This window comes from Sinohyriopsis cumingii, chromosome 15 (genome assembly GCF_028554795.1).
Source record: "Sinohyriopsis cumingii isolate HCF-2022 chromosome 15, ASM2855479v2, whole genome shotgun sequence".
Classification (NCBI taxonomy): domain Eukaryota; kingdom Metazoa; phylum Mollusca; class Bivalvia; order Unionida; family Unionidae; genus Sinohyriopsis; species Sinohyriopsis cumingii.
Window position 1 is genome coordinate 2,262,828 of NC_142975.1, and position 15,712 is coordinate 2,278,539.

General features: G+C 35.8%; 1 protein-coding gene across 1 annotated transcript in view; it reads right to left on the minus strand.

Annotated features, from left to right (window-relative positions):
- The window catches only part of LOC149781122 (uncharacterized), an 86,379-nt gene that overhangs the window by 13,076 nt on the left and 57,591 nt on the right, over window positions 1–15,712 (minus strand). Inside the window, exon 8 of the mRNA XM_089935230.1 lies at window positions 15,083–15,243. Within this exon, the coding sequence (XP_089791356.1) occupies window positions 15,083–15,243 (161 nt within the window). The remainder of the gene's footprint in view (window positions 1–15,082; window positions 15,244–15,712) is intronic.

Sequence of the window (15,712 nt, forward strand, 5' to 3'; positions counted from 1 at the left end):
CATCAAAGACATGGTTAAAACCGGTGGTATATTTCCACTTCTTGCGGCTATTCCAACGTTAATAGCTGCTGCTGCTCCAGCTGTAGCAAAAGCAGCCGCATTAGGTGCTGTTGGAACAACTGCTGGAATGGCTCTAAAAAAAGCAACTGGAAATGGATACAAAAAAAAGGGACGCGGTCTAAGATTGCCAGGATCTCGTTGGGGGAGAGGCCTAAGGCTTCCACGTTAGACGTTCCAGCATCAAATTTTGATTTACTTGATGCTGCTAAAAAATTAAAAATAAAAGCCTTTAGAGGTGTTTTTATGCGAGATCAATTACCGAAACAACCAAACAAACTCGAAACAGGTATTATGAATCTAGACTCGAATTCAGGACCCGGTACTCATTGGGTATCATACGCGGTTGATCCACGTGGAATCGTTTATTTTGATTCGTACGGGTTAGCTCCACCCATTGAATTTATCAAGTATGTTGCACCACTTCACGCAAGAACCTCTGGTTATAAAGTTTGGTATTCAACGCTACCCACACAAACAATGACAGATCCGCCAATCTGCGGCCGTGAAGTAATTAATGTACTCGACGCTATATAAAAATCATCCAAACCACCACATAAAGTTGTGCATGATTATACAAGTAACCGATTCGTTGCGCGTAAAGCGTTTTAAACAACAGGTCTTATTATAATGGTTGATATTTACGGAAGATCTTCTACCAGTAAGAAAATAAAATCCGACGTTGATCTGTCGAAGTATGCGACTAAAGATGACCTCGCTGATATCATGAACCTGGCTGGAGTTGACCCAGATGAAGTTGTTATTTTTCAAGATCGATATGGTAAACTAAAAACAAGCAATATCAGATGGAATGATATAGTTCGACGAGTACTCTGTGCAGTTACGGATAATATTCCCGTGTTTACTGACAGCGGCAAAATCAGAGATTCAAGTGTATCATTAGCAACAATTAGAAATGAAATTGCAAGAAGCGTTGCTAATCGCGTGAAAAACACCGGCGACATAATGACGGGTGAACTCAGCATGAACGGAAATAAAATAGTAGTTTTAAGAGATCCAACATCTGACGAAGACGCAGCAACAAAAAAATACGTCGACAACGTGGATGGAAAACTATCCACGCTGCGGGACGAGTATGATGTTCACGTGGGCGCTTTTGGAAGATTTCGGCGAAATTTTCAAAAAACCGAGGAATCCATCGATAAATTCTTTGGCACTCCACACGCCATTGATATAAAACTCGTTGATATCAAAACTAACCTAGACACGATCAAACAAACACAGCAAGACATCGTAGCGGGAATTCCTGAGATCGTCAACAAAACCAATTTGATTAAAATTCCAGCTGGAATAACTCCCGGACATATCACAAACATCGTATACACGGTATCATCGGGATTTGCAACATGGTCGCAGCAAAATAAAACCATCAAATATACCGCAACAGTAACTGGCGTGTACAGGCTGTCCGTGTTCAGTGCTGCAAAATTTGAAATATTTACAACGTTTCCATGGCGTCATTGAACCGATAGGTTTTCCGGGGTTGTATCTGTTATATTAAATAGCGGAACCGAAGAAATTTTTATCCTGGAAGCAGCTGATGAGAAATTAACCGCAACATCTTACTGGTGGTGTTTGGAATTTGTAGCTGAAACACCTCAATTGGTTACTGCATAAAAAATATATGGACGGTGCACAATACAGGTACAATCAAGCACGTGAATGGCAGGCGGCGCTAAAAGATCAAGTCGATCAATATACAGTAAAAGTGAAAAATATCGACGACGATTAGTTATCGTTGATGTGATTGTTTATTCAGTATCCGCTGTTGTTGCTGGAACCGGTGTCATATTATCAGCGTTGACAATGATGGCACCAGCAGCTGTAACTATTTGTATTTCAGCAGCAACAACTATTGCAGGTGTGCTTAATATCATCGCAAAAAAAATATGTACTTGCACGAACGAAAAATTATCCGATTACATAATAAAATTACACACAATGACGGTAGCATACTCGAAATTATCCTCGTTGTTATCAGCGAGTCTTAGTGATGGAATTATATCTGATTTCAAGTTTTCAATAATGACTAAAATATACGACGAAGGTATCGGTATTAAAGATACAAGTATTAATAATGACAGAATTACTCCAGCAGATCGTGACCAACACAACTCCGCCAAAGATAACGATGATCTCGGTAAGTTCGTCTAATCCTGAATTTAGTGTTAATTTTCCTACTGCAATTCCAGTAAAAGAAATAGCACTAGCGCAATTACGGGTATATTACAGCTGGCCAAATATCAGATCAAAATCATTTCATGGTACACCAGCAAATAATTCGCTTGTAATTGCTAGTAAAAATAAACCCGACGGAACACCTGACTGGGTTGTTGTTGGAATACCAACTGGCAGTTATGAGGTCGAACAAATCAATGAGGAATTTCAGCGTAGAATAAAATCAATAACCGGAAAAGAAGCAAAAATATCAATTAATGTTTATGAACCGACCCTGTCCTCGACGATTGAAATACATTCTCCCGATTACGTCGTTGATATTTATCAATCTTCAATCAGATCCGTACTAGGCTGGCCTGAAATTCCCCCGGTGTATGAAGGACTACCAGAACCAACTCGGGATGATTTTACATCATCGAAAAGTTTTCATCATAATATTAAAATGAATTATACAAGTTTCTGGTGGAACATAGAAAAACGTGTATGGGATAAACGGGATCAATTTCGTGTCGAGAAAACTGGTGAGTACTACTGGCTCTTACACAACGTTGATGGCGGTAATTCATTTTACGATTTGAATGTCAATGATGTCATTCATATGGTAAATTCAGATCATGTAGAACAACTGGTTGATTTACGTATTCTTTTTCATGAATATTTGTCCGATTTGACATCTACGCGTGAAGAAATTATTAAACGAGTAGAAATTTTAAATAATATAGCTGATACTATTGAATATTTTCATAATAGAATCATAAACCTGGTTTTTGAATCATCGGGCGATCATAGAACATTTTTCGCAGCCAAGTACAAAATATCCGAGGCTGACATTGTAAAGTTTAAATTTCCTGATTATAATCCAGATAAATTAAGAAAATCTGTCAATGATGTCATTGATGAGTTTTTTCCTAAAATACTCGATGCGTGGAAAAAACTAGCACCATATCCAACCGTTCTTAGATATGATAATGATCCACATGGCGGCGGGAGACACGTATCTCCGGAAATCGTTAATATAACATCGACATTCGTGGTCAATCTGGTTTGTGACGTAATCGAAGGCAGTTATCAAATAGATCTCGGAAGATCAAATCAGGCTCAACAAGGATATATTTTATATACATTTACACCACAAGTTCCCCCCGGAAGTTTAATCGTGCAGGAACCAACTAATCCTGTGTATCTGCGGTGTCACAATAATATGCTAACACGAATAAATTTTAAACTCACAGACCACCTTAATCGCTTAATTGACATACGTGGAGAAGAACTTGTGATAAATCTGTATGTGAAATCTTAAATATAAAGTAATGTACCACACGTGAGGGTTTTTATACACTTGAAAACACGGATTGATGAACACGGACACGAGGATTTCTTAACAGTTAGATGAGCTCCATCGAGAATATTTGTAACAGAGATCAGACTTACTGCTGTATTAAATTCGATCAACTTAAAAAAAAATAATATTTCAAAATAAATAAAATATTTTTTTATTACTGATATGGTGATTGGTACAAATTAATCAGCCTTGCAAAAAAAATTATTCTGAAATATGTTTTTATTTTTTATTTTTTCTGAAAATTTGATCATTTTACATAATTCTAGCCCATCAATTTCTGATCAAAGATCTACACGTGGTCAGCGTTGACAGGGACCCCAGTTACCAAAACTTTCATTTTCATTTTCACCAGAATTATTACTTTGGATCGTTTCACCAGTAACGGGGTTACTCGCTAACATAATTTTTCTTAATAGTCTTATGCGAGTACTAATTGTTTTCTTTTCCTCGTACTCGTGGGATAACAGCGATCTAATTCTTTCTACTGCGGTAGAGAGAGGAACGAATTCCTTCACCTGATTATCTTCTACGGTAGCTAGCGACTGAAACATTGCCGCCTGAATCCGTTTCATGAGCTTGTATTCAGATGATAGTGTGTGTGTTCCCTGGTTTTTACGTTCTTGTAAAATCTCAAAATCAGAAACTATTTTTTCAGGATTTAGTTCATCAGATATATTAATTCCATCTTTTTTCAATTTTTTAATAGCAGAAATAATGTCATTGATATTTTCATGGTTCATTATGTAATATATAGATCTTTAAAATAAAAAAATTATCCCTATAGAACCCCTATCGAGTCTTTAGCGAGTTCGTCGGGATGTTTCAAGGACAGTACAACATATACAATGAATGAAGAGCCCCTATCGAGTGTATTAGCGAGCTCAGATTATGCACTGGACGGCACAAACATATAACTTAATTAAGGAAATGTATATATACAATGAAATGGATATATACAATGAATATATGCAAGGACAGTACAAACATATACGCTCAGCAAAATCCCACCCACAATAATCAATCCCGTGGGTGATACGAAAATATGTATCAACCACCGGTCGATATTGTGGTTGAATTTTGCTGAGCGGGGGTTTTGCGGTACCCCAATTATTATAAAAATCGCAATTATGCGCACCACCGACAAGCTGTCATCCATGGGGATTCGATCCTGGACCGCAAGCGTCACAGTCCAATACCATACTGATTGAGCCATCGAATCTTGTTACAAACATATGTTTCGGAAGTTAATATATAGCCAAGGAACCAATTTCAAATATACTCGCTCAAAATACAATTCTGAATTCAAGAAATACGTTTTCACCAAACAAGTTAGATTTATAAAGCTGGATTAAGGAATTTCCTATTTACTATACCACGCCATCTATGATAGAACATCTAACTGTTAGATGTTTTCATCCTTCCTATAACATAACTGCTAGATTTTTTCATCCTTCCTATGACTATTACGAGATTTTCAGTCCTCTCTATATCTGTTCTATGGAGAAATATATATTACGAGATTTCCCACTCGTAAATCTGTATCCATGAACATATGGTCAAGGGAGTATTTAGTTGTTAATATTACTCGATAAAAAAAACTAACCACACATACGCACACAAATACATAATCACACATACGTATACAAATATATATCATGTATATTTTGCTCTGAACAAGGAAAATGCAACTGATTTTTAATTCCAAACACTATATACACGTATTTCTGTAATCGAGTAAATACATGCAGGATCCCTGTACTGTAGATCTAAAATTAACCCGCCACGATCGATACAGACTAGACGCTGGATTCTACACTCAGTAAGCTGGCATATAAATGTCGGTTTTCTGTAGTTTAGATGTAATGTATATGCTGTCTATGTGCTGTGTTGTTCTAAATGTTTCACGAATAGAACAGAAAAATACACGAACTGCATATTTTTGTAAGTTAGAAACCGTAGATAATTATGACCATATACCGAGGATCATAAAATTACCTCCCTTTCATGAATAAAAAAATAAGTGGTGTATGGGGGAAATTCTGTGACATAAATTAAAAAAATTAATTCGAGGTGGTAGTGATAGTTAATAAATATAATTCGAAGTAGAGATTATAATTATTGATATTGGAAGGTGATTTTCTGCTTATATTTTTTGAGAAAGCGGTTTTATATATATTTTCTGCTACTTTTTGTACTGAATGCGGGTGAATATCAAAATATTTCGCAGCAGAACATATTGAACGAAATATTATTTTTTCACCAGTTTCTGTGTTTGTAGAATTTACCGCCCTTCTAGAAACTGTCTTGCATCTTCCAGTATTACCACATGCAGAGTTCACGCTTTGTGTGATAACACGAAGGTTGGATAAACTATTATTTTGAGGATCCCCGTCAACATGATCAATAACAAGACCGTCATTGATCACTCCAAAGAAACATTCGTAGATGAAACGATGACAGAAATAATGTTTCTTTCTTCCAGCGCTGAACCTTAGATAACCATGATTATTAATATAACCAACTGGTTTTTTAAACCTGCAGTGTCTGATGACACCATTAATATCTGATTCATAGTTTGTTATTGTGGGATGTGGGACAAATTTATTTTGCTCCATATATACAATAATATTATTTGTTTAAATCATTGTTTGCCTGAAATCTTGATATATAATCCTCCACGGATTTTATAGCGTTTTCACCATTATTATTTTTTTTGTCATAATATCTTTTAAGTTCTCTGAACAGTTTTCCACCGCACTTTCCACATAATCCTGTTTTTCCTCGCACTCCAATACCACACCGCAGACATGGTATTGGTCCTAGACTTCCTCGTCGTATGCTTTGTGAGTGCATCCAACAAAATTCCTTTCTGCAGGATTTGTTGCATCGATTTACTGAGCCGATCATCAACCATTTGCATTGAGACATTGTATATATATATATAATTTTCTTTATTTAAATATTTGTTTTAATTATATGAATGAGTTTGAGAGATTATCCCACACTAGGCCTGTTAAATATAAATTCAACCTCGACAGGTTATCTCCAGACTTGCCAGTGCGAGATTTGGTTGATCCGAAAAATAAAAGTCTGATCTCGAAAATTCACGACGCCAGGAAAGAATTTTACACGGATGGTGCATCTCATACATGGTCAACGTTCAAGATTATAAGCAATACTGTCAAGGACGCCACAATGAATGACAAGCGAGCGGCAACTATCATTAACTACATCGCTGAATACGAGGGCAATCAAAAATATTTCTTCAGAGTAAAATTTATTGTATTAACAGAAACAGGTAGTTGGATTATCCGTGACAAATATGATCCTGTCCTTGGCAATAATAAAACTGTCATATTAAGTAAAAATTCCAGACCGGGTCTACTGACGGGTATTGACAAACCGTATTATGAGCGAGCGTATCCTGTAACAGCGGTTATTTATGGAATCTATGAGATAAATAAAAAAAACCAACGTTGATAAACTGGCACCAATGAAATTTTCAAGGTTAAATTGTGTAGCCGAACGAGTAATAGAACACTTTACAAACGCGATGCGTGGAAATGGATTAACTGATTTAAGGCGTGAAAAAATAAACTCGTGGGCTGATTCTGTTAAGGATACCGGTGCTACAATAAAAGATGTTGCTGAGTTAGGAAAAATATTAAAATTTCCAATAACCGTAGCGACAATAACGGGAGAAGTACTGTACGAATCTAAATATAAATCGAAAGGAGCTCCAATAAATATTATTGATCATAACGCGCACGCATGGACTAGCGCAGTAACAATATTTCCACGTGATCGAACTGTTAGATTTTACCCCTCAGATATGAGTATGTTTGATTTTATTAACGAAATAAGTAAAAACGACCCTGTATCGGTATGGTTATTTAAAAGTAATGAGGAAGGTGAATTTGATCAGTTTGTCAGACCAAATGGTGAAATATATCGAACAGAATCCCTCCATGACGAGATGAAAAATCTCGCGGAGAAGTTTTTAGAGTGCAAGCACGCGGAAAATACTGACAAATTACTAACTAATTGTTTTACCGTTCCATCTGTTGAGGCTCATTTTGCTAGAGAAAAAAATTCATGGAAACCAACACGATTTGATTTACTCGAGGACGTACGCGCAAGTTGCGTCGAATACGGACACGGTGGATTATGGAATACCAAATACAATTACAATGATGTTATTTCGGTTGATATGGTTGCATGTTATCCGGGAAGTTTTCTAGGATACGGAGATTGTTCTGTATACTTTAAAAGATTTGGTCACCCTACAAACGAGATGACGCGAGTGGCAATTAATGGACCATTACCTGATTTTGATCTGACTGGATTCGCCTGTATTGAATCATTCGAGTTTAACGAAAATCTTCACAAGATTCGTTATGTTTGGTTTGGTAGACATTTTTGTGAAAAACGTTGGGCACCTATAGTTTTATTACGATATATGCTAGATTGTGCGATACTGACATCGTTGGTGGTCAGTGAGGCGATTATATCATATCATGCACAGACCAAAGTTTGGTTGCCCATGTCAGATTCTATCAATCTCGATGAAGTTATTAGCGAGTTTAAGGAAAAATATCCTGATGTTTCCGAAGATGATATTCCTAAAATTCTCGAGAATAAACTCAAAACCGCAAAAGATCTCGGTAGAAAAATTATAGGTAAATTTACTCAAGGTGGTGCATATGATCATAAAAGACATCACGCACGATTAATTCTAGATGATGCCGAATACGATTTTATAATCGCTGATACAACAGCGAGAAATATATTTGTAAATCGAGAAAGTGTTTATTTATCCGACGGAACAAAATTGGGTACGATCGTTAGTTACATAAATGACGTCTCCCCACAGTATACTCATCTAAGATCTTCCATGTTGGCTTTTGTTTCCATAAATTTATTATCGATGATTAATATATTTCCTGAGACCGCAGTCAGAGTCGCAACAGATTCGTTTTATATTTCAAGTATATATTTAGAATCTGTTATGAAATTTACAAGCAATGATGAACGATGGGGTTCGTGGAGAATAAAAAAAGAATTATTACACAATTATACAGAATCAGCAGATGTTCCAATGAGAGATTTTTATCGTAAGGGTAATAAAATATCAGAAATGTCGAAAGCGCCATCGTTGAGTGATCCAATAACTAGATATAAGACAGTATATCTCAATGGACCTGGTGGATGCGGCAAGACGACTCGAGCGATTAATGTTTTTAGAAATTCAGATATGATCGTGCTGACACCCACACATAGACTTGCACGCGAGATGAAACAGCGGCAAGTACAATCGTGTACGTATCATAGTTTCTTTCGGTGGCGCGGGGATACATGGACTCCTGAACGAATGGGAGAAAAATATATACCTAAAATAATTATTTGGGACGAGATATGCACGGTGTCGTTGGATACATTAAAAACGTTTCTTGATTGGTTGTTGACGAAAAATACCGCTATAATAATGTGTGGCGATCATGGTCAACCGCCGCCTTTTGTTGGACCATCTCCACATGATTGGTTAAAAAATTTCGTTGATTATTACGAAGAAATAAATGATGATCATAGAGCTCTCGATGCAAATTTAAAGGAGTTTAAAAAATTAATCAGCTTACAATCAAACAAAATTCAGTGTGAAATAATACGTGGAGTGATCTCAGAGACCTCAATGAGTGATTTTTTAAATTTATGGAGACCCACCGATTTGATAGTAACAAGCAGAAAAATAATCAGAGACGATTTACAACAACAGTTATTTCAATTACATAAAGAAAAATACTCAGAATTACCCATACCGTTATGTTATAGACCATCAGATACACGAAAACAGAATATTAATGTTGATATTCCAGGACAGACTGAAAAACAGAATCTTGTATTAAATGATATTGTCGCCGTTGATATCAGTGTGGTCGAAGATGCATTACGCGCTGACAAATCTCCATGGGTGTTGGGATACGCCATGACGATCCACTCGTCTCAGGGATTAACTATTTCTGACACACGAGTCTGGATTGTAGACGATCGTATCGAGTGGTCAAATTTAGTTTATTTAGCGGTATCGAGGGTCAGAAAAATATCTCAATTACGTAGAATTATAATTCCTGAAATCGTTGATAAATTTAACATCATCGATGATGCTATAATAAGAAAAAAATTAATCGGATACAAACAATCTGATAAAAAAAATAAACGTGACTTTGATCTTGATGTTGAATTTATTATTGAGTTAAAACAGCAGCAGAATAATCATTGCGCCAGTTGTAATTGCATAATGCTGTGGAGGTATTCGAGTAATGATTCAAGACAATTTACCGTAGATAGAAAAGATAATAGTCGCGGTCATACACGAGAAAATACCATGTTGACCTGTCTTGAGTGTAATCGACGTCGGGGTGCTAGTTAAGTGATCGCGGTGGTAGTTGTGTATCCGCGGGGATTATTTGTAGTTGTTCACGTGTAAATCCACGTTGAGGAGCAGCCGAATCTAATCTGTAGATTGCAGGTCTACCTGAGGATCTTGTCACGGTGGATATTTTGTGTGTGGTAACACTCCAAATAGGATCAGTCACTCTCGCTTTACCACCTTCAAGTTCACCAGGCTCATATAAATATCTAACTTTAACATCACCCAATATTTTCTGTTTTTCAACATCTTTTCGTTGTGTTGGTATATTTTTTTTTCGTAATTGCATTAATAGGTTTCATGTTGGTTGTTCGTGTAATCTCATTATTTAATGCAGCTATCACGCTTGGTAATCTTGCAACCCACTCGCGAGATCTCGTATCCTGAATAAATTCTCTCGCGTATTGATATCCAAATAACCGCTCAGCGAGTGTTCGATTAAATCGCTCAACAATTGCCTGATCACGGTGAATTGCAGTATGACCTCGTCGTATTTTGGTATTATGTTGTTTCATCAACGATGATACTGGACCAAGAAATTCCTTACCAGGATCAACCTGTAGTAGCTGTGGCCATCGTAATGGTCCTCGTTGATAAATTCGTTCAAACGCATCGGCTACTTCAGATGATGTTTTCGCTGATAGCGGCTCTGCTTCTTTATATCTACTTGCAACATCAACTACGGTTAACGCGTATTTGTATGTTTTTCTACGCACAGTATCATGCGCTAAAAACAGAATATTAGCTTGATGAACTTCATTAGGAACACTGACATCGAAATACGCGTACTGAATTCGTTTCGGTGGTGGTAGATAAATTTGCCATATTGCTTGTTTGGATAACCACGTTTTAGCAGTAGAATGTTTAACCGGTGCTGCATCAGCAAGTTTACCAATTGCTTCTTTGCCTCTCCAGTATCCTCTTGGTGAATAATAAATCGATTCCATTATTAATTACCAGCTCCAAGCGCTAATTTACCTTTCATCGCGGATCTTACTAACCAATTAGCTAATGATTCTCTAATATTTTTATTTTTTATGGAATTTAACGCGTGAATTAATTTCACATCTGCAATATGTCTCTCTTGTAGATTTTTACTTTTGTAAGCTACATCATGAGCGTGACAAGCTCGATCAATAGCGTTTATTGGTTCCTCGCCTGGTTTTGGTTGATCTTGATTATCGAGCCTGATATCAAGTCTGGTACCAGGACCGCAATAATTATATCCTGGTAGATGTTTTTCTCCGCTGTATTTAGCCCATGGAGCACCTGGAAAGTTTGACATCATTTTAGCAATATCACCACCGCGCTTATTAGGTAAAAACAAAAATAAATTTCTTTCTACCGCATACAGAACATTTTCCACCATACGCTATTTTTTTATTTTTTGTTGTAACCGTAGATAAATCAGTAGTTGGAGTTTTAACTCTACAGCGTAAGCAATATAAATTCATGACATAATATATATGGATATAATTGATTTCTCAGCAACAAGAAAACGAGAGCCAGTTAAACACCACCCTGCGTTAACAAATTCCATCAGAATGATTGTCATAGGACCATCTGGATCGGGTAAGACGCAGTTATTACTTAATCTGATAATGAGATGGTTGAAATGGGATAAATTGTATTTAGTAGCACCATCCGCTGATGATCAGCGATGTTATCATGTACTTAAAGATTTCAATGAAAACGCGCGATTACTGGATGAAGGTAATGATGTTATAGAGTTTATAACCGATATTGATGAAGCACCATCCGTAGATGTTTTAGACGGATTTATTAATAATTTAGTTGTATACGACGATGTGATGCTAGATAAACAATCAAATCCAGCCAGAATATTTTCTCGCGGCAGACATAAAAATACAGACGTGATCTATGTTACTCAACGATACACACAAATTCCGAAGGTGATTAGAGACAACTGCAACATTTTAGTTGTGTTTAATGGCGTAGACACACACACACTTAGAAATATTCATCAAACTTGGTGTGGTGGTGACATGGATATAATTAAATTCAAAAATTTCTTTTCACGAGCGCAAGCTACTCCGCACGGATTTATAACAATAAATTTACATGATCCAAGAACAAGATATCGTGTGGGTCTTGATAAAATATTTGGATAAATTAATAAATTTAATTATAAAGATATCATTCATATAATGAACAACTGTGCGTGGTTGCGTCAAGGAACCACTAACAAATGTGATAAAAAATGCCGTGGAGAATATTGCAAAGTACATAATTATCTTATAAAGAAAAATCCTCATGCTGGTCCACGAAGTTGTGTTGGATGTAACAACGGCGTTAGAGGATTATATCAGATTTGCAAAAATTGCGGTGGAGATCGATACAGAAGTTTGATGATATATTATAAACACAGAAATAACATAAATCCAAAAATAGAAAAACCACCATCAGAACTTGAATATTACTTGAAACATAGAACAAATAAAGATGAAACAAATAAAGATGAAACAGATGAGGAGAAACGACAGCGAGAACGCGTTGAGAAATATTCATCAAACATGGTATGGTGGTAAATTTACATAAATTAATAGCAGCAGAGAGGGTACCTACCAACGTTGGTCGTCAACAAAATAAACAAAAAAATAAATAAACACGTAGAGTACTTTATTTTTTCAGCTACTATTTCGAATTAAGGTTTTATTAGTATAATCGGCCATTACAGAAATAAAACATCTCAAGGAAAGGTTCATTTGTAAAAATCTGGACCTTTCTACGAGATGATTTTATTTTGTTTGTTTTATTTTGTTTTGTCGGAATTCTATGGTCTGTTCACCCTCTCTGCTGCTGTCCGACTTGCATCATATATTTGCTGCGAAAATATATTATGCTGTGCTTGGATGAAGTTCTGTTAGTTGGGGATACCAGTTTCTATCTGTATTCCTCTGTGAATAAATGTGTTTTGTTTTTTTTACTTCTGTGAGTCCACATGTAAAACACGCTTGCATATAGGGTGGATTCCGTGCTACAGATAATACCTCCCATCCCCTCCACCCCAACCCCATACTCGCTATCAATTGACCAATACCCGTAGTTTTACTTGTTGTTATTGTTTTTGTCTTGTGAGATTAGCCTTTTTCATGTTATGATATGTTTTACATAACGTAACAAGCCCATGTGGTGGTAAATATGCCATAATGAAACAGACGAGACCATTTTCCCCAATTCCCTTTCGCGAGTCGAATCGAAAAATAGCAGCCTAAAAGTTCATTGAAAACTAAATAAATTCCAGAGGGCGGGGTTAAAAAAGATTTCCCTCTATCACAGTGATATGTTAACATGTGGTAATATCAAAAATATGAAACTGCACATTCTTTAGAAAAACTATACCGACTATGTGATAAATATATTTATGACATAGTCGGTACACTTTGCATGCAAACATGGTTTAAATGTTAACTTACAGAAGTAAATAACTTATCTCTGTTAACAGAAAAATGTGGACTTAACCCGGTCTCCAAACTGACAATGTAATGCTTATAGAAGCTGATAAAGGGAAAAGTTTGACAAAAAATGGTCATTGTACAAACAATCAATAGAGTCATAGACTGCTGCCTGCCTGCTGTTCATGTCTCTGAATCCCCAGTTTATGACCAGAATCTGCATATTGACAAGCAAACATATGCTTTCCAATGTACATAATCAGAACAGAAAGGATTGTATTTGATAAATATAAACATATATTTGTTCTGTTGAAAAACCACAATATTCCTATGTAAATTAAACAGAGTTATGCGCTTTTTATGTTCGTTTCCGATTTACTAATACTGTTAGCACACTAAATAACTGGCATTTATTGCACTCAAAAAGACATCTCATCATTCTCAACGAAAATCCGACCAAGTTTGCTTGGGGTTAGTGTTTTAAGGCAAAGCAACACAAGTAGGTCACGTGGTGCTGAGTCAATTGGGGTTAAGCGTTATGCACAAAGACATACTAGTGTAGCCAAAATAGACTGATCCGATGGCAGGATTCGAACTCGAATCCTTGCGGTCATGAGTCCGGAACACTAACCACTGAGCCAGTTTCCAACCCAGACAGTCATTTATTTACAAAAGTTAGAACTCTCTGCAAAATAAAACACTTGTGACAGTATACAAAAGTCTATTTTAAAATGTATATTTAAAACTATATTTTAATTTTCGTTAACAATAGCTCTTATGTATGGATAACAAAAAACTGCCCACCTAGCACTTATTATCGAAAGACTGACTTAATTCCTTAGTACGCTTTGTCTGTATGGTTCTTATAGAAAGACTTCGTCTTAATTCACAAGTGCACTTTGCCTGCATAGTTCTAATATATGTTTGAGCAGATAAATTAGTTTCCCTTCCAGCTAGAAGGAAATAGAAATGTTTGAGAAAAGGATTTTAATTAAGATTTATTATGGATTGTCTCTCATTGTCAAACACTTATTGGCCAATTAATTAATCAGCAGATAGTGTGTATTGGTTACGCACAATGATTATGCACACTATGTGCAAACAAACTTTACTTCATTTCTGTTTTAATTTTTTTTTAGATGAATATGTTACTTGCGTCAGATAACGTTCTTCTAAATCATGATATTTATACCGCGTGGAAGTGATTTATAAGTCAAATGAAACAGAAACTTCAACATGGTGCCTTTGAATTAAAACCAATAATAATACGATTTGTTTCTGCATTAACGCCTATCTGGTTTTAACACTTCAAGTAACTATTTCTTCACCAACTCTCCTGATAGACTAATTAAATTGTATTGTATTGCATAAAAAGTTTCATTAACGGGATTATCTGCAATTCTTGTAATCATATATGCTCTTGTGACCTGTTACAAAATATCAGATATCCCCGAAGTTCATTCATCCCGCTCCTCATATAAGTAAGTAAATATGCTAGGAATTAAAAGTTCTAATAACCATTACAATTCATTTCTAATAAAACAATTTTAACGTATTGGTTAAGAAACACCCCACCCCTCTCCATCTCTTGCGCTCTTAATAATACCGCTGGCCTTTCATTCTCAAGAAAAAGCTACGTACCTCGTAGTGAAGTGTAGGCTTGTTGAAGGTGATATTGATATTCAGAGAATTCGCAGGTATCTCAGACTGAAGATTAAAGTTGCACTTGCCATTCATTCGGAAATGTACACCATCCCCTGTTGACCAGCTGTCTACATGCATGACTGAGACTCTGTTCGAGTCTAAATAAAAAATAGATATCTATTACACATCATTACATACATATCGTTCATTTTTTCCATAATTTATGTATCTACCTAAAGAAGCTGTTACATTTTAAATTACATTATTTTAGTATAATAATAACGACCATCAATCTAATAAATTATTTTTAAAATTATAAACATGCATTTGGCCGTGTAGGACTTAAATTGTAAAGAACAAATTTCCTTAAAACCGATAAAACAACCAAGATTTTTAAATTTGCATGCTAAATGTATGTGATCATCCGAGTATCTTTCCAATTTAAATGTAGACGTGCTGAATATATAATAAACAATCAAGCATGCGCGAATTAGCTGACATTTTTACTAACTTTATTTCTATTTTGCGATTCTAATTCTTAGAACAAACAAGATATTAACAATAGGTAAGTATTATATAGTAAATAATGTGTAAAATTGTTCAAAAACTTTCAGATGGAACAAACAT